This window comes from Ciconia boyciana, chromosome 22, assembly GCF_034638445.1.
Source record: "Ciconia boyciana chromosome 22, ASM3463844v1, whole genome shotgun sequence".
Lineage (NCBI taxonomy): Eukaryota > Metazoa > Chordata > Aves > Ciconiiformes > Ciconiidae > Ciconia > Ciconia boyciana.
This window is the reverse complement of record NC_132955.1, coordinates 6,208,943-6,233,580: the sequence shown is the minus strand read 5'-3', so window position 1 is coordinate 6,233,580 and position 24,638 is coordinate 6,208,943. Positions and strand designations below refer to the sequence as shown.

At 47.9% G+C, this 24,638-nt stretch overlaps 2 protein-coding genes across 7 annotated transcripts in view; one reads left to right on the top strand and one right to left on the bottom strand.

The window, feature by feature from the left end:
• WNT3 (Wnt family member 3) overlaps nt 1-15,839 on the top strand; it is a 49,915-nt gene extending 34,076 nt beyond the window's left edge. The window contains exons 2-4 of the mRNA XM_072885838.1: nt 4,343-4,584; nt 13,965-14,230; nt 15,360-15,839. Of these exons, the coding sequence (XP_072741939.1) occupies nt 4,343-4,584; nt 13,965-14,230; nt 15,360-15,839 (988 nt within the window). The remainder of the gene's footprint in view (nt 1-4,342; nt 4,585-13,964; nt 14,231-15,359) is intronic.
• Nucleotides 15,840-19,549: 3,710 nt separating this feature from the next.
• The window catches only part of NSF (N-ethylmaleimide sensitive factor, vesicle fusing ATPase), an 82,156-nt gene continuing 77,067 nt past the window's right edge, over nt 19,550-24,638 (bottom strand). For 5 of the 6 annotated variants that reach the window (XM_072885925.1, XM_072885922.1, XM_072885924.1 and 2 more), the window contains 2 exons: nt 21,694-21,749; nt 19,550-21,083 (listed from right to left, as the gene is read on the bottom strand). In XM_072885925.1, the coding sequence (XP_072742026.1) occupies nt 21,065-21,083; nt 21,694-21,749 (75 nt within the window). In that variant the 3' untranslated portion in view covers nt 19,550-21,064. Of the gene's footprint in view, nt 21,283-21,693; nt 21,750-24,638 lie in introns of all 6 variants that reach the window. The other variant, XM_072885921.1, reaches the window with a different exon arrangement.

The following is a 24,638-nucleotide window of genomic DNA, read 5'->3' as shown; positions in this document are numbered from 1 at the left end:
AATGTCCTAGCAGCTTTTGCTCTCACTGGCAGGAAACCTTTCTTAGTGTTCATCCTAAAAATTCCTTGCCATATGTTTTGGCACAGTTCTAATTTGGCCAAATCCTGCTCCTTTCAAATACTGCTAGGTCTAATGTCTCTTGACACCCTGTGTCTTTCCAACCAGTGGCCCAAATAGAAGAAGATGAGTTTGCTGACCATCTCTATAGGAAGGATGAAGTAGAGAGGATGGGCACGGTATCTTCCATGCTGAGACAATGCAAAGACATGAGTCACCTCATCAATGATGCAAGGATGCACCCACCAGCAATGTGCAGAAAGAGGATCTGCACAAGACCATTTACTCCCAGGGCTTCAAAGGCTCATCCCAGACCAATGGGAACCACGAAGAGTCAACTCGAGACTGCTGGATCCACGGCTCTGCTATGTCTAGTACTATTGGATGGGAACAAAAGGAGTCACTGGCCTGACAGACAGTGTCGGGACTCTGAGAGATTTAAGGGATTAAGCAGAGAAAGAGAAAAGGGATTTCCCATGCGTTTGCCATAGGCACTCATGCTCCTTGTGTTGTGCACTGCACTCACACGCACACACACAAAAGCCTACCTTTATGTGCACATCTGTCCGCTCACACTTGTACACGCAGTGATGAAAGCGAGTGTCCCAGCCAAGCAGAGCTGTCTGGCTTTTATGGCTCCTGCCCTTGAGTGTGCGAGTTGATGCTGGGAAAATGCATCTGTCACCTTCTGTGGGTAAAGCTGGGGCCAGTGGAGCAGGGATACGCAATGGCTATTTCCCTTTGACGTGATGGGAGCTAAAGAAACGTAGGCTCAGGCAGCAAGGAAGGATGCCAGCATTGAAATAAAGGCAGGAAAGTGTGGGGTCTGTTGCTCCTGCAGTTGGCAGCCCTGGAGTTGTGTTTTGTGCTTTAAAAATTGTCCATGTCCTCCGTCTATCCCAAATTGACCCTGTGATACTTCCTCTCCTAATGTATTTGCTTCCACCCCATGAGCTCGTGTGACTTCTGTGTTAGAGCCACACAGAGCCAAGATGTGCTGCTGGGATCTCAGACCTGGATTTCAAATAGATTTTGTTTCATTTTCACATCTCAGCCACCATATAGAGAAATTGTCAGTCCATGGGACCCAGGAGGTTTAAAGCAGAGCTGCAGCCCCTTAGCCACAACACCCTGACCAGTGTGTCTTCCCAGGACTTCCGGGTAGATGGGGATGATGGGCCAAGAGGAATGAGATTTTTTATATCTGTCTAAGAAGGGTCAGCAGTGGGGAAATCACAAGTTCATTGACCTGAGAACAAAAATGAAAATTAGATGATGACTGAAGGTGCTCTCAGTAATCATCAACAAGGAAAATTAAGAGCAGACACTTAGGAATGATGGAGACCTTGCAAAACAGGAAGAAAATGAAAAGGTGTGAAAGCTTGGAATGGGTCATCAAAAGCAAATGGATTCATGTACGTGGGTAAGCAACTTCACCAGCTGGGTGCGTGACCACGTACAACCAAGAGCAGCCTCCACCCTCCCCAGAGGCCTCTCTCACGTGACAGATCGCAACTCCAACCTCAAAACATGGACCAAAACTGACTGCACATCTCTGGTCAGGCCTTCCAGGCAGTGAAGTCTGTCATGAGATGGCTCAAGCATTTAAAGAAGGGATTTGACCAAGTCTGTGGTTGAAGTCATGGGGGCAGGATGGATCCTCCCAGGAGTTCCCCAGAACTTCATGGGAATTCCCAGCTCTTACTTGCTCAAGGCCACTGCTGCTTTCTGTGGGCTCGCTGAGGGATCGAACTGCTCATCCAGATAAAAAATTGGGACAGGTTTTACACTAGTGACCTATGGCACAATTAACCTCCATACATGACATGGTGTGGAACTCACGGCCAGCACACCAGGCCAACCCTCCACCACCACTGCTGCGAGAAACTGCTGCTGCAGGCACATCCTTGTAAAGTCTGACGCTGAATATGAACTTCACTTCCACCATTGTGCAAACTCAGGCAGGAGAAAGCGTCTCACAGCATGCCACCCCCCTGAGACTGGAGCCTGTCTGCGAGAGTGGGTGTCTAGAGAAACACAACATGCTCTCCTGCCTGTTCCCCCCATTGCTGGCCCTGCTGGACGGAGAATGAAGTTAAGGTTATTCACAACTGTTGCTTGGAGCTGACCAGTCTTCCCAGCAGTGCTTAGCTCCCCCCCATCAGATTGCACTTGGTGGGAGCTGGAAGCGCAAAACAGCTCTGGGAACCAGTCCTAGCGCGCTGCCTATAGCACTGTGTTGCCTCCCAACTGTATCTGGTTGCCCCTCTTCTGTGTGTCCCATCCAAGGGTGTGGGAGATGGAGTCAAAACATTGCATGCAGTGCTCTGGTCCTGAAGTCTTGGGCAGCTGCCCCACTGCTGGGTGGGTGGGCAGAGAGGTGCAGGAGAAACAGGTCTGAGAGATGGTTGAGCAGGGAGCTGTGGCAGAAGACAGCACTGGGGCAGGCACTAAAAGCATGTGCTTTCCAGCCAGGGTGGGAGTCAGGTCTTCTCGTTCAGTGTCTTCAGCAGAGACGTCTCTTCTGGGCAGGTCCCCTGGGATTCCCTTTACATCCTACAATCATTAGTGTGCAGTTAATTCAACCAATTACTGGTATCAGCTCAGCATCCAGCCTGAGACTCCACGCTGGATGAGCAGTTCAGGACAAGGATGGTCAACCACAGGTCCTGTAAGGCAGTGGCATCTCTGTCCTTGGAGGTTTTCAAATTCTAGAAGGACAAAGCCCTGAGAAACCTAATCTAATTTGGAAACTGGCCCCACTCTGAGCAGGAGATTGGACTAAAGACTTCCTGAGGTCTCTCCCAACTTGAATTAACCAATGACAATAAAATGGCTGGTTAGCTCACGTGCAGTATTCAGGTGTGAGCAGGTGGATTAGGGAAAAACACAACAAAACTGGGAGAGGCGGTTGATACCCCAGATAGTTGAGCTGCCATTCAAAGGAACCGCTAAAGGCTGGGCAATGGACAGACAGGAAGATCATGCAAATGACCTGGGGACATAACCTGGGGAGAAACAACCCCATGCACCTGTAAAGGCTGGGGGCCAACCAGCTACAAAGCAGCGTACAGAAAAAGACCTGGGGGTGCTGGTGGACAAAAATTTGAACATGAAGCAGCAATGTGCCATTAGGGCTGCACAAGGAAAAGCCTTTCCAGCAGGTAGAGAGAGGAGATCCTTCCCCTCTACTCAGCACTGGTGAGACCTCATCTCAAGTCCTGTGTCCAGCTGTGGACTTCCTAGTACAAGAGAAATATGGACATACTAGTCAAAGCTCTTTAATATTTGCCTATGCTAGTATCTGGACTGTGAGATTTCTGCACTGGAAGCAATCCAGTTCATCACATCCTCTCTGTTACAGAACCGGCAACCGGCTGCTCACTCACACACTTGACCACATGTTCTGGAGGGACACCACAGGGTGGTCTGGATCCTAAGCAAGGCAGTAGCTGTAGGACTATCCTTGTTTGTGTGTAATAGCAGGTACCTCAGGGCTTCTTTGAGCAAATATGTGTCTTTACCCTTCAGTGACAATTTCTGGCCAAATAAGCAATTTGACCCACATATTTCATGCCGGGCAAATGACAGGTCCTTGGACCAGTAGGCAAAGGTCCTCTCAAATCTGCCCTCCAGCACCTTCACCATGTACCAGCACATCTGCCCGACCCACAGCTGCAGATAGAGGCTGATGTCCATCAGGGTGGAACCGTGGTGGTTCAGTCTCTGCTGGGACCATCTGCACAGGTGTCAAGACAGCCTGGGACATGTGGCATTGACATGCCTGACCCCAGAGCAGCCCCCCTCCAGTAAACGGCGATCCCTCTGCTGATGAACTTGGCATTGGACAGGACACTTCCCGCCTTGACCACAATTCAGAAGCTCTCACGTCAGTGTCTCCTGACAGCTGAGACACCCCAGCCTCCAGGTGTTGCTCCCCCAGATACAGCTCCTTGCAGGTCTTTTGTCAGATCCACCAGCCCCATGGGGATGTCTCAGATACTTGGGAGTACACTGAATGGCTCTAGGTGCCTCCATGTAGGGAGCTGAGTCCCCTCCTCTGTGCCCACAAAGGACCAGGGTGTCTTCAGGTGTGAAGATCACATCACTGCTATTCAGTACGAAGTCTCTTGTTTTCTTATGAAATCCCTCTTTTTCAGTACTTTGTCTCCGTGAACTATTGGTTCACCTTGGCTCATCAAATTCCCCCTGGGATGGTCATGGGGGCAGGACCAGTAGTGCCAGCTGGTTTCCCAACCCTCATGCTGTCCTCTGTCTCTTGCAGGTCCCTTGCACTAGGTCAGCAGTACAGCTCCCTGGGGTCCCAGCCCATCCTCTGCGGCTCCATCCCTGGCCTCGTCCCCAAGCAGCTCCGCTTCTGCCGCAACTACATTGAGATCATGCCCAGCGTGGCCGAGGGGGTGAAGCTGGGTATTCAGGAGTGCCAGCACCAGTTCCGGGGCCGCCGCTGGAACTGCACCACCATCGACGACAGCCTGGCCATCTTTGGGCCAGTCCTGGACAAAGGTAAACAGCGAAGCCGGGGGGTTGTAGGGGAATGGGTTTGCCAGGGTCAGTAGAGCTGCCACATCTCCACTTGGCTTTTGGACACCCCACACCAAATGTCCTACTGGGAACACATTGGGGAAAGAGTCTGATGTCCTAGCTTTCAACCCTAATTTCTCCAATTTCTTTTTTCCAATTTTTTTTCTGTGTTACTTCAAGAGAGGTAATGAGGGAAGGGTCTGTTCCCATCCCAGGAGCTCTCAGTAGGATGAAGTACAGGAAGGGGAAGGTCTAACACGCTCACGTGTTCTGGAATCATGGGCTCCATCCTCCCTGCCCAGGGCATGCAGTGCATCCAAACAACAGGGTCCAGCAGACCCACAGGAAAATTCAGGGAGAGGGGTTGTGGTCAAGTTCCTTGGGGTCAAGCCAGGTCCTTTGCAGCATGCACTGTCTACCCCAGGAGGCCAGTGGGCAGGATTTTGCCCTGTCCCTGAGAAGCCATGGTTGAAATCCTGACCAAGCTTAGTTGGGATTTCAGAATATCTTTTCACAGATGAGCCCAAAACAGCCAGGGCTCAGAACAAAAGGGGGGAAAATAAACATATTTTCCCTCTCCTCTCTCCAAACACATGTGCTTGCTCCTCTTCATCACCCTCTCCTGAAAGGCCACTTTTCTAGACCCACTGGCACAGATCTGGCACCTTGGAAGCACATTGATGAGACACGATAAAGTTGGGATTCCCACTGAGGTCACAGCCTGGGCATTACACTGAGAAAAGTGAGAGGTTGGGCCCCAAGGCAGCTGGGCAGCTGTAACCCTAGCCTGCAGCCAAATATGGCCTGAAAGGAGGGTGCTGGAGGACTTTGGTGGCAGATATCCAGTTAGCAAACCAAGACCTTAGATTAAAAAGCATTCCCATGAAACTGAACCATATGGTGGATAAAAAACTCCCCTCCCCTCCATCCCATCCCACAACTTTGTACGTTGGCACTGATGACGTAAGGGAATGATACATGGAAGTCACCAGGGCCAACTCACACCTGTGGCTTTGCTGCTTCTAGAGGAACCTTGCCCAAAGATTTGATGCGCTGAGCTCCTCCAGGTAGAAACGAAGCACTGCCTGCTTGGAGCAGCAGCTGGTCCAGGGTGTAGCCTGCTCTTCCCCTTCCCCAAGAGCCTGCAGGCCGTGGGGACTCAGAGCTGCTCCCATGCACCGTCTGACTCCAAACATACCTGCACTGTCCATGCCACGACCACCAGTTCAAGGACCTCCAGGAGGTTTCTCGTTATGCCTTCTTCTCCATTTCCAAGGAGAAGGGGCTCTACATTTGGACGTTCACAGGACTCTGCTTGTACCAGGATCCTGCCTGTTAGGATCAAACTAGAAATGCCTTTCTGAAGGCAGCTGGTCAAATGCAAGAAGGGTGGAATGAAAGCCATGGTGTCCACCGCATGCCTTTCACTGACTCCATGTCAAGTTTAGCACAAGGGACATCTGCACATCTTGGTTTCACAGCTTCATAAATGCAACCAAAACCATTTCCGGCTTCATTGGTATCGACAAGCACTGAGTTTTTGCAGTCCAGTGAAGTCTGTTTATTGAAAAAGAAGTGACGCTTTGGAAATGGGAATCTTATGGTATGGCCTTTAAGAAATCAGAGAAATCAGGGTTGAAAGCTCGAACATTAGACTATTTCCCAATAGTCTCCTGGAGTGTGCATATCTCCTGGTGAATCTTTCTTACAAAGCTATAATATTCTGCATATAAACAGTTCATGATATTTTCTTCAAGCTTCAGCCTTCCAATAATGGTAACAGTTTCCTGAAACATCAGCAGTATATTTCAGTGAAAATTATTCATCTGGGTTAAAGTGCGATTCTTTGCAGAAATCAGGATTGTAAAGTCATTTTAGAGTGCCAATAGGGACCATGAGATTCAATTCCTCTCTGTTTTGCCACTATGTATTTTGGGGTAGCTGCTTTATTTACTAACAAATAACTTGTTACCAAGGCTTGCCACACTATAACTTGCTGCCAATAAAAGCACGTCCTAAACTTCAGCGCTTACAAGATCAGAAAGTTTTAATTTTCTTAAAAACTATCATAAAAAACTCTCATAAAAATTTTAAACACGTTATGAAAGAACTGTTACAGCATTCAGGCACTGAAAATCTCTCACCACCATTTCTGTCAGCATGAAAGCACTTAAAAATTGGATTTGAACCATCCTCCTGTAATGAGCAAACTGAACTTTGAATTTATGAAGAATATTTTAAGATTCTTTCGGCTGCAGGGACTAGAGCAAAACCTCACGTGTGGACATGCCTCAACATTTCTGGGCACTCCAAGCTGACAAAGTAAAATATCACCCATAGCTCTGAAACTCTTCTGACAGATGGAGAAAAATTATTGAGCATATTTGTTATACAGCTTTCCTGATCAAACCGTGACGCATCAATAGTTTTCTAGACAGTACTGCCAGGCAATTAGCTTGAAAAATGTATTTATTCTCATGTCTCACTAACCTGTAAGTAGAACAGTTAAAAATAAACAGTATCATCTGCAAATAACGATACATCAAAGTCCAACCCATTTGATTGTGGTTATTATTTACATTTTTTAAATGTGCTAATGTCTTTTCACTGCTGCCTTGAGAATTAATGAGCGGAGATGGGATGGGACTCATTTCATCTATGTAGCAACGAGTAACACTAGGAAATCCTTTGCGATTCCCAGTTTGCAGCAGGAATAGTCGCAGAGAAAAACATAACCTTTTCAGCCACTGCTTTCTCAGCTGAAGGAAGAGATAATGTTGGCAATAAAAAGGCTTTTGTCCTGCCCTGATAGATCTCGTTAGCTGTGATGAATCTGGGGACCAACACCACTCGTCTCTGCCGAGGGGGCTGTGGATAGGGTTGCTGGACACTTCTGTTGCCTTCATAGCATCGCCTTCTCCCAGGCTGTTGTCCCATCTTCCTTAGATGCAGCAATCAAGAGTTTTGAGCCCGTAACCTGGAACTGATATCTGTGATCATTGCCGGCTGTGTGGTTTATGTCTGGCCAAGCCCTGAGCATCTGTGGCAGCTATTGCTGTGTTCACTCCTCGTTGGCTTCCAGGACACATGGAGGGCTGTAACCCCACAAACTAAGAATCATTAATTAATAGCAAGGCTCAAACTAAAATGACAATCACTATCGTGGTTTGCACTGTGCATTAGGCCAATAGGCATTAAATACTAAGCCCAAAATAGTCAGTATTTAAGCTATGATAACTAGCTGGATGAAATCACCTCTAAGTATCAAAGAGCAACATTTAGGTTAATCTCATCCACTACTCCCTTAGGTAGATTGAAGCTACTTTGGAAAAAACTTCAAAGGTGTAGTTCTCATTACAATAGCATGGAAAATCATTTCTAATACAGCTTGAAAAGAAATTGAGGATAATTTCATTTTAAAGGAGCTGCAAAAATGTTAATCACAGTTGCTTCCATTCAAGCAGAGCTTAGTCTGAAGAGCAATATACTGTGGGAAAACGACGGAGCCGTTTGCCGTGGTTCGGCTGTGCAGACCCTCTCGCGGCACACACGTTCAAGCGTCTTTGGTTCCTCTTTCTGGGCACATCATCCAGGCTTCGAGGGCTGGCGTCAGTGTGGGAGCACAGGGCACCCCTCCCTGAAATAGCCCAAGGCCTTCCTGCCCCCAGGTCCTCCCACAGCCCCCCATCACATCCTCATCTCACTTCTCTTCCCAGCTTCACCATACGACTCTCATCTCTCCTCTCACAGTCTCTTGCATGGCTTCAAATTCGCAGCAGAGCAATAAACAGCAAATACAGCACAGCGAAACCCCTGGGGGACTGAAGTGCTCCCATTTGGGCGCTGCTGAACACCGACCCTGGCTAAGGGCTCTGCCTAGCTCAACCCCATTTCCTCCCATGTGCCCTACCCAAAATTCAGACTCATGAGGTTTTTGCCATAAAACATGTGGCAGCCATAGCTGGCGAGGCTTTGGTTTCCTAGGGCCACTGATTATCTTCCTGCAAGTTTTCTTTTTTGCATGTCTTTTTTTCTAACCTGGGCTATGAAAAAAAAAGACCAAACAACAAAAACCAACCCCAGAATGTGGGGTAAGATCATGTTTTTACAAGCAAATTCTCCAAGATGATTTATACTGCAGGTGTGCAGTCTGGGACAAGGTGGGAAGAAAAACCTGCTTTCCCCCCCTCTTTCTTCTTCCTCCCTTTTCTTTTTAAAATAAGGTCAGTTTTTATTAAAAGACAATGTCTCTTCCAGCCAAGTCCTACCCAAAGCCAAGGTTGAGCCAACAGCCAGGTGACTTCCTGCTGCTCTGGGAGGGCGAGCAACTACCATTCTCTGCATTAGTGACAAAGTCTGGGATTTTGGTTAAAGTACAGTGGCCAGAAAGAGCTGGTTGTGAGTGCATGAGGCAGGAACGCCCCACAGGCATCTGGAGACGGACTCCTGGGATGGAGAAGAGGTCTCTGAGCCGCAGGCAGGACTGGATCTGCAGGAGTGAGTTTGGCAGGAGCCTTAGCAAGCTCATACATTTCCCCACATCTTGAGCAACGGCGGAACCGCTCTTCCCCCTGCCTCCTCGCAGCGCGGCTGCCCTTTGCTCGCTTTCCTGCTCCAGGAAGATGCCACCAGTTCTCCAGAAAGGTCCTCCTCAAGCCTTTTGCTGGCGGCGCCAGCCAGGGCAGCATCTCGCCGTGCGTGGCTGCAAGGAGCGTGACGGCTGCGGGGCCAGGTGCAGAAAAGGCAGCTGGGCCCGGGCTGCCTTTGGAGGTCCTTGTGTGTTCGGCTAAGCCCCTGACACGAGCTGTGAAAAGGCAGACCCGCACCAAGATAACCCATGGCTTTTCTCAGCCATGACACTTGCAGTCATTTGCATCTAAACAGGGGTGTGTGGGATCAGGGGCCGTCTTGATATAAACTCAACAGCTTAAAGGGAGGGGGAGGGAAAGGAGAGAGGGAGAGAGAAAAATAAGCTTATACCGATGAGAAAGAGCTAAGCTTCCTCCCCTACTGTGAGGCAGGGCGAGCGATACCATCCCAGCGCTGCAGTCGTTTCAAATTGCTGCAGCATTCACACGCCCTTTAGCCATTCTGATCCGGTGGCGGGGGGCTGGGGAGAGCCATCAATAGGGATTTCCCAGCCGGGCTGGCGGGATTGGAGGGTGACGGCAGGACAGGGGAACATTGCCCCGTTGCTACGAGGTGCTCCTGGGGAATGCCAGTGCTCTGTGCCGTGGGTACGCTGGCCGGCGGAAACATTCTGCATTATGCTGGTAATACAGTGTGACACCACGGGAACAATGGCAAATTGAGTGTCCCAGCAGGTAACGGGCCTGGCTGGGAGACAGTCGCAGTGGTGCACTGTCAAGACGGCTCTAATCCTCCCTCGCCAGCCCCTCCCCTGGTTCTGGGAACGCTGCTCCCGCATTTCATCTCTGGGAAATTCTCCCGGCTCCTCGCCCAGACCCAGGGGAGAATTTCAAGATGAGGCGTTTGTGTTTGCAGCTCGCTCCCCCCCGCCCCGGCATCGTGCAGAGAGCTTGCCGGGCAGGCGTGGGGGCGCGGGGGGTGCTGGGGGGCAGCTGCGAGAGGGGTGCAGCCCCCAGGGCGGCTTGCATCGCACCTCTGCCTGGCTGCGGCAGCACCAGCCCCAGCTCGGCTCCCATCCCAGCATCCCCATCTGTACAGGGACTTAGAGACTTACAAAACATGCAGCGACTCTCCATCCCATGCCCATCGCTTTTTTAAACCCCCCCCCAGGATGGAAAGCGAAGGGACGTCAGCAAGGAAAGTGGCTCGTGTCCTCCCCCTCTGCCGCCGAGCTGTCCTGGTCTGAGGCCAGAAGGGCTTGCTAGCTGCTCTAATCTGATCTGCTTTAGATCACAGGCCACCCAAATAGCCTTTGTCAGGCTGAAACACTCCAGTTGGAGCAGAGATCTTCAACCGGTGGACCGTAGCCCCCAGTGGTCCCAGTATAAGCGGTTGGTGGGAGATATCTAAAGAAAACCTCAGTAGGTAGAGGCTGGATCTCTGCTGGCATACCGGAGGTGGGAAGGGCAGGGAGGGAAGAGTGTGAATCAAAAGAAAGTGAAAACCACAGCGCGGTCCCACCAGCAAAGGGGACTGAGAAGCCCTGGTTTAGAATCATGTTTGGCATCTAGATCCGCGTTCCCCATGCTGCAGCCGAGGAGAGATGTGCGTTTCTGCAGCTGGGACATACCCACAAACTGCCTCTTTCGATTGCCTGCACGGGGTGAAATTAGCTCAGTTTGAGATGCCTGATTTTTGGATGCTAGACCCCACCTCTGCAGAGAAGACTGCAGGCCAAGGAGCAAGACCCAGTGCAGCAAAGACCTCCCCAGGGCACGAGGCAAGAGCAGGTGAGGGATGCATGGGGCAGCTGAGAAGACGGTTCATGGCTCCTCCTCTGGAAGGAGGGGATGGTCTCCAAGGTCATCGTTGGTCTGAGCCAGCAGAAAATTCTGGCTTCATCCCACATCCACTGATGACACAATGTCCTAATCATTCGATCAAGCTACACCCATGAGGCAGCTGGAAACACCTCCTGCAGTACACCCAGGGACACCGTTCACCAGCAATGGTACCCCCGACACTGCGGCCCCTGACCACCTGCCTTCAGCACCTCCCTGGTCTCCTGCACACTGGGTGTGAGGTTGGAATGACTCCAACATCTACTCTGAATTGAGAGACCTAAAGTCTCCACCTTTACAAGATGGCATGTAGGGTTAAAACACTCCAGTGTCATCCACCAGGGTGCTGTACTTATGCAGACTGTGGCATACCAGAGAGGCTCTGAACCAAAAGATGTCCCCAAGGAGAAAGTTGAGACTGAGATATTATTTTGACTGTGCTTGGGAAAGCCTGTATTTAGTACAGCCTCATTGAAGTCAATGGTCAAACTCCTGTTGATTTCAAAATTAGTAGAAATAGTACAACACTGTCTGCTTTACAAAATATTGGAAAAAAAGACAACAAGAAAGCTTTAAAAACATCCTAAGCAGAGCTCTGTAGCTGAACAGTCAGGTCGCTACTGCAAGAACCCAGACTCCAAGTCCAGGGACCAAAGTTTTTGTCACTGTGCTGAACAGGGAAACACACAGGGGACTTGCCTGTCTGTGTCCTAATGCAGGAGATATTTCTGAGCTGTTCTGAGCTGTGGTAGGACTTGCACTCCTTCAGCCCCAGTCAGTCCTTAGCTGGAAGGGAGCGTTTGCTTCTGTTCACCCTTCTGGAGAGAGGAACCAAACCCAGGAACAGATGCAGAGATGGGCAGACAGGCTGATGAGTGTAATGGACAATATTTTATGGAAAGACTTAACAAATATGGCTCTTCGAGCACAGTAAAATGGAAGTTTTGCTCTCTGCAAGCACCACAGGGTAAATACAGGGGCCATGAAAAGCTACTTGAAGATGAAAGTCAATGTGAGCACAGGAACAAAGGATATAAATTGGCTGGGCTTTAATCTGGGTTGAAAATTCAAAGTTAGCCATTGTCCTGCTTTCAAACCAGTGGAAGAGCCATCAGTCAGAGCACCAGCGAAAAGAAAAGCTCAGTTCAGAGCATGTCACAACTTCTACAACGGCCTCCTGAAGAGTTAAAATACCAAGATATATAATACAGGAAATACTCTTCCAATTTGACAGTCTATTGTCCACTTACAGACAGAGTGCAAGACTCCCAAAAACATGACATTAAACTCACAGACCTCATGGTAGGAAAATGCCACCGTATTAAGTGGACAAGGTGATCTCCTTTTGCATCCTCTGAAGCTAGGTCTACATCTTCTAGGTCTTCTCACAGTATTGTTAATTTGGTGCTTCTAATATCTCAGAAGTTTCCTCTGGTAGTAGTAGGCCAAGAAAATCTGTCTTGATGGCTCCATGCCAGCTGCTGCTTTGGTTGTGCTATTCAGAGCAGCCACCCACGCTGCCATCTCAGAGGTGCACTTCAATACTGGGCTTTGGTCATTTCTATCCAGAACAACCCACCCTGAATAAGATGTCCTTTGTGTTTATGGCAACCACCATTGAGCAAGGAAGGGCCACAATGCTCAGGCAGAGGGTACTGCAGCGTGCAGCGCTGCTGGAGAGGTTTTGGTTCATGAGGAAGAACAGCAGCTCCCTGGCTTCAGACACTTGAGGTGAGCTTGGAGGCTCCAGGCAAAGAGCAGGCAGTTCTGGTCTGGTTTCCCACCCATCCTGCTTGGCCTTGTTGTCCTCAGACCCAGCTGGCTATAACATCCAGCCAATGTAAACATCTTTATGGCTTCTGGTGGCTTCCCCATACCCATGTGCATTTTGGCTGCTTGCTGTCCAAAGTCCAGGTCAGGGCCCCACAGAAGGACCAGGGAAGGGGAGGGCTTGAAAGTTGCCCTGCCATGGTCACAGGTGGAAGAGGTGATGGACAGAGATGCTCCAGTTCAGCAAACCCATTGCATCTTCATCTTCATGTGGATTTTCTGTTTTGTCCCCACCTCCCGCCCAGGTATCTTTGTTCTGCTGAAACATTTTCTCTCCCTTAGCGCAGAGGATCCACACATGCTCCCGTTCCCAGTTCCCAGTCCACCTAGGCATCCTGGGCAATTTATTTCACCCTTTCTTCAGCATTCAGTGCTTTCAGGACTTTCTCCAGCTTTGCTCCTTTGGGCCTGCCAAAATTCATTCACTGCAACTGTGTACCTGGAGCATGACAATAGTTACAGAGTCAAAGAAGAGGCTTGAGTTTTGTCTGCTTTGATTTCCTCCAGGATTGTTCAGTAATTAATGAGCAACCTCAAGGTTATCTTCACACCCTCGGCTGGTTTTATTCCATTGCTGTAAAGCCACATGTTGTTTAGTCTAGATACATTTAACAGTAATTACTAGCTCTTAGGCTTTGTTCTGCCATTGTCTGTCCTGTATCATCTGAAACCTTTCCCCATTTCTGCATGTATATGACCTTCTTCATCTCCCCTTGGACTAACACCAGGCATGGAGTCCTTCTCTGGGTTTCCAGACCAGGAATTACTCCAGTAACTCTCTTCTAAGGCCCCTCAAGCTCTTACTGACATTTTGTGCAACCATCGGCACCCGTGCTGGATCAAATCCTGCACCCGTCGTATTTGGGGGGAATGCTGCACTTGTGATACACAGAGCTGGAGTCACACTTCTCTCCCACGTACTCCTGCCTGCGTGCTTCAAAAGGTGATGCCACCAGCACTTGATTCAGAAAATGTTCATTAAAAAATTAATAAAATAACTTCTGGCTTTTTAATGAGATTTAGATGATGCTGAAGGAGGCTGGGAAGGAAAACAAAAGTGTTAGGTTAACTGATAATCCCATGGACTCTGTTTATTCCCAGCCACGCGAGAGTCTGCTTTTGTCCATGCCATCGCGTCTGCAGGGGTGGCCTTCGCTGTAACCCGCTCCTGTGCCGAGGGCACATCCACGATCTGCGGCTGTGATTCCCACCACAAAGGACCTCCAGGAGATGGCTGGAAATGGGGGGGATGCAGCGAGGATGCCGACTTCGGTGTGCTGGTGTCCCGGGAATTTGCAGATGCCCGAGAGAACCGGCCGGACGCCCGCTCAGCCATGAACAGACACAACAACGAGGCCGGCAGGACGGTAAGTGCTCAGCGGGTCCAGAGGTAGTCATCCTGCATGGATGGCCCAGTCTGGCTTCCCCTGATGTAATGGAACCACAATAATGCCCGGGGAGGAGCTTTCTAGGATTATTTTCCGGGGCACAGCACTTCCACTCTCTCTAAACAGATGGGTGGGGGTTAAGAAGAGCTAAAATATGCCTTGGTTCCAGTGCAAACATCTCCCAAGGCAGCACGTAGAAATCCAACTCAATCGCCTAAGACCCTAGGTCAACAGTGAAGAGGACCTTCCTCCCAAGCTACTCCTTCCCTGCATGCTCCCCATCGTAACATTGTCCCACCCAGTGATTCGTTGGACTAGATGATGGTTGTCAGCCCCTTCCAATTGAAATATTCTATTCTATTCTTGCTGTCAGCAGGTACCTGGGCCACTGCCTGCTCCAGGCCATTTGCAAACCCAGCGCGCTTTAACTGTGTTACAGCGAGACCTTTCAAACAGTGCTTGAAGCAAACACTAGGTATCACTTTTCCATACCACAGCAGGCAGAGGTGGAAGGGTAGAAGCTTGAATCTCTAACTTGTGTTAACAACTGACAGCTTCCTGTAAAAAAAACCCAAACTCTAGTAACTTTAACAAAAATCAGTTATTATTTTGCTCCACACAAAGGAGGTTCCTGGGGAGGAGAGAGCATCATGTCCTTAGATTCACAATTTCATTTACTTTCTAGTGCAAACTGTCAGACTCAGAGCATAAAATGAAAGGTTGTTAGCAAAGCTAGGACAAGGGGATCAGTCTACATCCATATGTGTCAGAGACATCCTCCAACCCTCAGCTTCTCTGGGCTCTGATTGTCCACACACACATGACAGGGGGGACCCCACTGAAAGGATCAGACATTGGGATTAGATTGGATTGGATTGGATAGATGATTAGAGCAGCTGCCCCTTGTCTTGCTTTTCTAGTGCGACATCTCTGTCTGGAGATGTTCCTGCCACACACCACAGCTCCCATGCACTTACAACTAGCCTACACTTTCCAGACCAAGCTCATATCAGACATTTAAATCCAGGTAGCAAAGGCAGGTGATTGAAAGCAAATGCTGGGCATCATAAGCTGCTGCTGACTGCCTTGTTTTCTCTCCCTTGGACAGACCATCCTGGATCACATGCACCTGAAGTGCAAGTGCCACGGTCTCTCAGGAAGCTGCGAGGTCAAGACCTGCTGGTGGGCCCAGCCTGATTTCCGGGCAATTGGTGACTACCTGAAGGATAAATACGACAGCGCCTCTGAGATGGTGGTTGAAAAGCACCGAGAATCTCGGGGATGGGTAGAAACTCTTAGGGCCAAGTATGCTCTTTTCAAGCCACCGACAGAGCGGGATCTGGTCTACTATGAGAACTCCCCCAATTTTTGCGAGCCCAACCCAGAGACGGGGTCCTTTGGGACAAGGGACAGAACATGCAATGTCACCTCCCATGGGATCGACGGCTGCGACCTGCTGTGCTGCGGTCGTGGCCACAACACCAGGACTGAGAAACGGAAGGAGAAGTGTCACTGCATCTTCCACTGGTGCTGCTACGTGAGCTGCCAGGAGTGCATACGTGTCTACGATGTCCACACCTGCAAGTAAACGTAGGTAGGTCTCCAACTGATGGGAGGTTGCTCCAGAGCAGGGCCAAGGGGTCCATCAACCCTGTGATCAGCCCCCACATGGTGGCCTCACACTTCAGAGGATGGCATAAAAAAAACCTAATGCCCTTGGTCAGGGCAGACACCCTCACACAGCCAGCACCAGCACTGCAGAGAAGGCCCTCAGCATCTCACCCACACAAGGCGGTCCAAGGCTAGACCTGGTGCTGCAGACACGTTAGGTCACTGATCTGCTGACTTTTCTCAGGCTGTTTGGCATGACAGACTGTCTGGGGAGGAGCAGGGACAGCACAGGTCCAAGCGAGGCATGGCCACACCAGTCAGTGTGCTGCTAACACAGCATGCGCAGAGCTTCCAGCTCTGTCCTCCTCCAGAGGTCTGGCCCATGGAGATGCCAATACAGGGGTTTCAGGTGGAAATGAATTTTACACAGCGAGAGCTGAGCAAATACAGGCTCCCTGCCTGCTGGCATGACCATCCTGGTCTCAGCAGATGTGGTGAGGAGGAGGAAAGCAGCCAACTCCCCACACCAGCCAGGCTCCTTCCTTCCTGCTCTGAGGAGATGACGTTGGAGAAACTAACCTGTTTGAGCACGCGAACCGAGCCTTACAGCCAGTCTCTCCTTTCACCTCTCCTTTCCCCGCTCTACTCCCCACAGCCCCATGTCATCTCCTGTAATCCCCCTGAGGAGGACGGCAGGAAACCAGAGCCCAGAGCTGATCCTCCTACATTTGGCCCAGGATAAGAGCAGATCACACGTGGTGAGGCTGCCACCTCTTACATGGGGATGCTGCACTACTCCAGCAGCCTCCTTGCCATGCAGCTGCCCAAGAGAGATTTTTAAGGATCTGGGCAGATCCACCCAGTTGATGCACCTATTTACTAAGCGTTCCCTAATATGACTTTATATTCCAGAGCAAGCTCAGGGCATGTCTCTGGGGACAGGGTACCTGCCAGGCGAGCTGCTACACCAGCTCTAAGCATCGGTAATGGACAGGGAGACAGAAACCATGGCCAGAAGAAACTTCTGCCTAAGCCTTCTTGTCAGCCTTCTCCCATCAGACAGACTTGTTCAAACCACTTCATCCAGCAGAACAGAGGCAAGGGCAGACAGAGGAGACCTTTATCCGACAACACAATCCCAGGCAGACCCTTTCCTTCCCATAGGATTTCCTGAGTTATCAGCAATTCATTCATGAGGGGCTCACATCAAGCACAGAGGCTCCATACCATTAGCAGGGATTTGGGCCCCAGGTGTGGCCACACACATCCCATGACCCATCTCAGTGCAGAAGAATCAGCATTCGTCCCTCCACCTGCTCCCCAGGCCACATCCCTCTCCTTGACCACATGCCCCCTCATTTTGGGCTATAGGTTTTCACGGCATATTGACCCTTGAAATTAAAAAAAATATATTATCTCTGTCCTGGTGGCCTTCTGACAGGAGGAGGATGAGGACCAATAACCATCTTCCAATACCACTTCTCATGCATCAGCAATTTAACATAGAAATAGGTCTAAACCATTAAAGCTGTGTCTTCTACTCCACTCCCATCTTTGTCCATGGGAAAGAGCAGTACATGGTACTGCAAAGAGCAATAAAATGGGTGAAAGACCCCTCATATGGAGCACAGAACATGGCCCTGTCACTTAAACCTGTGGCTGGAGAGAATCAGAGCGAAATTCTCAGTCCCTCCTCTGTAGAGCACGATGAAGAGCTCCTGGATTCACGCAGCCTGAGAAGCATTAGCTTTGTAAAATTAAAGATCACAGGAGAGCTCTAAGAAACCTCCCCAATTCAGAAATACGCCGTCTTCTGATATGCATTCTATTTAAAAGTATATATTAAATTCTGTGTCTGGAAAGACTCCAAGTACCTGACTTTAAACAAAATCCCTTTTTCGTTTGTTTGGTTTTTTTAATCAAGAAAAGGTATTTAATATTAAATAGAACATTTATTGCCTTGTAATTATTTTACTGTAGCCAGGTATTCTAGCACTGAATGGAAGATCTTTTTCCATCAATCTGCTGTATCCAAAGTTTTGTATAAAGTTGTAGAGGTCGATTTTTTTTTATTTTATATTCAGAAAATTTCTCTTTTTATAAGCATTATTTATTATACAATGTATATACTTGAGTTAACTAAGATTATATATTATATAAATATATATATTTGGAGAAAAATATATTTCAACTTGCATTTTTTTGTGGTACATCATTAAAGAGAAGGTAAAAAACCAAAAATATGCACTTGCCAGCTTGTGTGGTTTGCCTCTGAAGGTCCTTTAAGTCCTGCTGAACGACATCTACGGGAGTGGTGGGTCGTCATCCAGCTACTTATGCAGAGTGACAGTCATATGAATGCAAGAAGATGAGGGTAAAATGTAGCAAATATAGGAGATTTTACAGCTGAATGCTAAGATTTTTATTTCTAGAGTGCCATCTCACAGTGTGCATACAACATGAGATTACTGGATTAAAACAGGCTTTAGACTTCATATTCCCCCCCCACCAATGTACTCGCAGGCTGTCATTGAATCACCTTTTGATGGGCTGGACACATTGAGATCCAAATTTTCTCATGTGAAAACATCTTCTCCTGTCCATTAATACTTTTGTGGGTGTTTCTGCAACATCTCCCATACATTAACGATGCTTTTAAGTGCACACAATTTTCCACAGCACTGGCCTCAAATCTACCTGGCTGAAGGGTAAAAAAAAAATTAAAAAATCATTCTATATTCCTACACTGATCCCCAGTTTATACACAAAACAATTACATTTGCCTTCTTGCAGAGCGCTGCCTGTGCATGAATGATTCCTAGCTCCGTTTCACTGCACCATGTTGGAGACAGCATGCTTCCGCCAGTACCATCTCCTACTGGACGGCAGCAGCGATGCCTTCAAAGCTACACGAACACCAGTGACGTGTTGCTAACAATCCAGACAACTGAGAAGTCTGCCCTCGTGAAGTGTTTTGAGCTTAACAGCTTTATGAGTGGAAGCTATCTCTATGTCTGCCCATCATCCCAAGCCTTTCTCCACCACACTCCATTCCCCCAAACCCCACCCCAACGTTTTCAAATGTATGTGTCTTTGGTTAACAACTCAACTTGTGAGACAGTTACATTTCTGGAAGGTTCAGGAAAAAGCAGCAAGAGGGTAAGGAAGGGGATGAAGAACTGTTTAAAGCAATATAGTTCCCAGTATAAAGCCACTCTTGCCCAGGCAGTGTGTCAGAGAAAATGTGGTAGGAAGGGGGTGCCAGGAGTCATTCTCTTCTGCCACCTGCAGGACACGTCTTGGATGGAGATCTCAGAATAGGTTGGAATGGGTGGGATGTCACACACAACAGTTTGTTCTGGTTTTCCAACATGTCCTTCTTCAAGTGTGATACACCCAACTCGCACACACACATATATCTTTGAGGCTTCATCAGCACTGCAAGGTCCAGAAAACTCTAGAAAGGGCTGGACCAGAGGTCTTCTCAGACAACTCCTTTAAAACTACCTGTGGTCAAGCTATCCAGGCTGGGGATGTATTAAATCCATCCATACTTAGGTACAAACTGAGCATCCCTCTTGGCTATCAGCAGCCTGGAAATAGCTTTGTTATCTTCATGCCATACATCAGCACTCTACATACACACCTCTGTTTGACTAGCACCAAAGACACAGATGTCTCCCAGATCATAAGTAGTTGTGCTTTTTATTGAATCCATTGAATGTGCAATTAAACCAGATATTTATTCATCAATATAGTTCTGGACAAAGACACAATAAGGTTTACATCATTTACTCTGAAATATAAGTTAATGTGTGCTGCTGTCACTAGGACTAGCAGAGGAAAGAAAGGAACAAATAAATTCACAAGATCATACACAAAATGAGAGGGAATAATAATCACTGGGACTTGCAATGTCATCACAATACAACAGCACTGCCAAAGGAAAAGAAACCGGAGTGGAGTGACTAAAATACTCCGACCACTGTTAAGTGTGCACTAAGGACTACAGTACCTTCACCTTTGGGCCTGAAAGAATGTGAAGCACCCTCCTTCCCCGGGAACACCGCTTTGGGTAAAAGCTGCTAGCCCTTAGCAGCATGTCTGGTCAAGTTTAGGAAGCTACACTGACTAAGATCTCATAAATGGCTTTGATTTCATGCCCCACCAAATTGAGGTATGTTCCATGAACCTTATTAAGCGTGTGGAGCCAAAAAACCAGAGGGGAGCAGCCTCATGCAGTCATCGTCGACAGCATCTCATTGACACGAGATGACTATTGGGGAAGGACCACCTAGCAAAGTTTGATACATTCCTTCATTTCAGTGCAAAAACATGGCAATACACATCTCGTGCATCTGCAGAGCTTGGCTTCCTCTCTATCTCTAAGGAGGAATTTCAACCTTTGGTAACATGGCAGAAAAATGGCATATAACGAGGCTGGCTAACATCAAAGCTGCCATCTACATTGCACTCATGAAGAGCTTTCAGGCTGGAATTAGCATCTCTAAAACTGTTGCTGAATTAACAACAAGCTTTGATGCCTTAAATAATGGATTTGGAAGTTTCCTCTACTCTGATCAACATACTTCCCTGCCTTCTTCCAGTCCCTAATGCCACTAGCCAGTCTCTCTCATCGGGCCACAAAATACCTGGGTATAAAAGAGAGCAGGTATTAGCATCTAGGCAATTCTGGAGCTGAATTATTGTGGGCACTGTCTTCAGGTTATCAGCCTGGCTCAATGTTAAGTGAGGCATAAGACGACATAAAAAGAAAGCATTCATCAGATCAGGATACCACAGAGTAGTACTTTAATATGCCTTCACCACAGACTGCCAGGTTTTATTAGAAGTCAGAATTTCTTTCCTATCATAGCAACTGGATGCTGGACACAAGTGAGCGTTAGCTTCAAAACTTACAGGACGTTTCCCCCATGCTAAAATCAAATGAGAACGCAGCCTCGCCTGCACAGAGACTGAAGCACAGTGTTCTAGAAGACACTTCCACATGACATCAGTATATTAAAGACGAAGAATAAAGATACTGTATTGCACTAAACATGCAGATTCCACATTGGGTTCTTGGAAACAGGGGAGTATTTCACTTCATCCAGCGTGTTGAACACAGAAGAGTAAAGATCCCAGTGTATATTCTCCAGATTGGTCACTTTTCCAGCTGTTGATCTTGCACTTGGTCCACCTTCAGTCTAGGGAAGGAACTCTTGCAAAAGAAGCCAAATCCATCAAGAAAGCATGCACATGTATAAAAGCATCAAGCACACACTGGAACCCACTCACATGTAGCCAGGATAGATACTGTTGTGAGTTTCCCCAGCACAGGTACTGCCCTACATGTATTAGAAAGTCATTTTCTAGGAGATGCCACTGTCAAGACTGGGCTCAACTATTCCCTGTGATACCTACAGGGGAAAGAGTAGGACATCCTTCTCTCAGACAGGAGAAATACAAAAAAATCAAAGTTCCAGATTTCAGATAAACAGTTGGATTTTAACTCTAGCGGAATCTCTTCTGATTTACTTTAGTTAAAGAAAGCTAAATTGTGGTCCAATATCATTTAAATTTTAAAGTCACAGGTGAATTAAGAAAAAGCAGAGAATTCAGGCATGCAGATTCTTAAAAAGTATTCAGGACCTCTCCCCTCCCAAAACAACTGGCATATAGCTGTAAGGAGAACTGATCTGATATACAGTTCTGTAAATACAGGAGGGGCCAACAATGAGATCAGATATACTACGCTGCAGTTTCCCCTCGAAGATATGCTTGAGTGGAGAAGAGAATTTTAAACAATGCTTTAAAATAAAAGTACTTACGTTCCTTCTTCTCTCAGAAGAGCCAAGAATTTTTTCACCCGATACTCAGGATCCATCTAAACACCAAACAAAACAGATCTCCATTAACGCGATGCAATCTTCCAAGTAGCACAACAGGAAAATGAGGCCACAAAGATAGCTGGAGATGCATGTGTGTTTGCTTTGCCCATGCATTGGCCTGGCCAGAGATCAGCCTGCTTGCCCAGAAGTTCTGCAGCTAAGTAGTGCAGATACAGTACTGCACCAAGAGAAAAAACTGATTAGCACAAGCTTAGCATGCTCACATAGCTAGGAGATGAGCCAGACTGGAAACGTACACAAGCGTTTCTATCAGGTACTTCTGTTTTGATGGCAATCTGCACACTAGCTTCATCCCACACTGCCAATTCTAGCCTGGCTCTGCACAAGCCAGGCCCAACTCTGTGCCTGCTTCTATCTCCCCCTTTCTAGAGCTGGGGCAGCAAATAAAACAGTCTGGAGCAGAAGGGACTGAAGATGTCCTCAATTTTCCCCTGTCTTCCTTCTCCCTTACAGCTCCAGGAGCAAAGCACCAGAGGAGAGGAGCTGCATGTGGCAGGTTAGCACATAAGGGAAAGCTGAATCACAGTAAAAGGCTTCCAGAACTTGCAGTACCAACTTGGGTTGTGGCTCCATCAACCAGGAACATCCCCTAAAGATCGGTCCTGCCTCTCCCCCAACAGTGAGACAGAGACAATAGGGATGTGGGAAGAAAGACTACTAAGGAGACAGAGACTCAGGCTGCCATCAGAAGACACAACTTCTGCATAACTGCATCAGTCCTCTGTGGTGATGCATGGGCTTGTTGCACTCCAAAGTAAAAGAAGAGGCAAATTCCCATGCCTACACCAAGATACAATGAGTTAGGACTATAAACTTTTGGAAATTGGCGACAGTTGGTTCTGAGTATCTTTGTGTTGTATTGCAACAGTTCATTTGGCCTAGAAACTCCAACTTCTGTTCATTCTGTAATCTTCATCAACATCTTGTATCTTTAACACAATGCTGAAAATACAGTGGGTTCATTCTGAAAACATTCAGTAAATGGTACTATGAAGTTGACCGGTTGTAAGATCCCTAGCTCTATCACCCACTTGGTAATACACAGGCAAGTGCTCTACCAAAACATAAAACTGGGACTTATCCTTGGAGGGGGGAAGCAAAGTTTCAGCATGTGCTATGGCCTCCCACCAAAGAGGCAGAACAAGGGCTCTTGAACTCCTCTACCATGTTTTATATTCCTAAAGGAAAATTTCCACCAATTCCAGATGTGAAGCAGCATCTATTTAAAACCATGACCACTGCATTTGAGGGCAACACAAAAGTCACAAAACAGCTTGAAAAAGATACAACACAAAAAAACCCCAAGTATTTGAGCGATCTGTAGATGTGGTGCTTAGGGACATGGTTTAGCGGTGGACTTGGCAGTGTTAGGTTTACGGATGGACTTGATGCTCTTAAAGGTCTTTTCCAACCTAAATGATTCCATGATTCTATCAGAAAGGCTGAAGACAATTGGGATAGGAGTATGTGCACATGGGCCACACATCCTGGGCCACACTGATTACTTGGAAGTCCCCTTTCTCTTGGGGAATCCATACATACAATCCACACTATGAGGCTAAGCCTGTGACTCTCACCTGCAAAGGGTCTCAGATCTTTCCCCATCCAAAGGACTCTGGTCTGACCATGTGGCTGATCCTGCTTAAGCAGGAGGTTGGACTAGATGACATCTTGAGATCCCTTCTGACCTCATTTATCCTACAGTCCTATGACAACTCAGCCACCTCTCTTCCTATATTTCTGGATGTTTCCAGAATGCAGTACTTGTACCACAACTCTAGATGGCCACACAAAGTGTCATCTACTGATAAGTACAGACTAAATAACTGGGAGAGTGCAATGGACTGAAAACTGGTTAAACCACTGGACTCAAAGGGTTGTGGCCAGTGGCATAAAGTCCAGTTGGAGGCCAGTCACTAGTGGTATATGCCAGCATCCATATAGGAGCCAATATCGTTTAACCTCTTTATTAACAAACAGGATATAGGGACAGAGTGCACTCTCAGCAAGTTTGCAGGTGACGTAGAATTGGGAGGTGTGTTTCATGCACTTGATGATGGTGCTGTCATTCAGAGACACCTCAACTGGATGGAGATACAGACTGACACAAATCTCATGCAGTTCAACAAAGGGAAATGCAAAGTCTTCCACCTAGGCAGGAATAACCCCATGCACCAGTACAGGCTGAGGGACAACTGGCTGGAAAGTGACTTTGCAGAAAAGGACCTGAGGGTCCTTGAGGACAAGTTGAACATGAACCAGCAATGGGCCCTTGCAACAAAGATGACTAACAGCATCCTGGGTTTTGTTATGAAGAACGTTGCTACCGGATTGAGGGAGACAATTCTTCCCCTCTTCTCAGTGACACCACACCTGGAGGACAGTGTCCAGTTCAGGGCTCCCCAGTACAAGAGAGACAGTGACATACCAGAGAGTCCAGCAAAGGGTCACAAGGATGATTAAATGTCTTGAGCATCTGTCATACAAAGAGAGGCTGAGAGGTAAGATTGTTCAGTCTGGAGCAGAGAAGATTCGGGTCTGGGGAGGGAAGGGTGACTCTTACCAATGTGTATAAATACCTGAGGGGAGGGAGTAAAGAAGAAGAGAGAGACAGTCTTCTGAGTGGTGCCCATTGGCAGGGCAGAAAGTCCCAGGCACGAATTGAAATGTAGTTCCATATAAACAGAAGAGAAAGCTTTTCATTGCAAAGGGGATCACACACTATTAGAGACTGTCCATGGAGGTTATGGAGTCTCCATCCTTGGAGGTATTCAAGACCCAACCGGACATGGCCCTGAGCAACCTGTTCTAGTTGATCGTGCTTGGTCAGAGAAGGGGGTTGGACTAGACAAAGATTAAAAAAT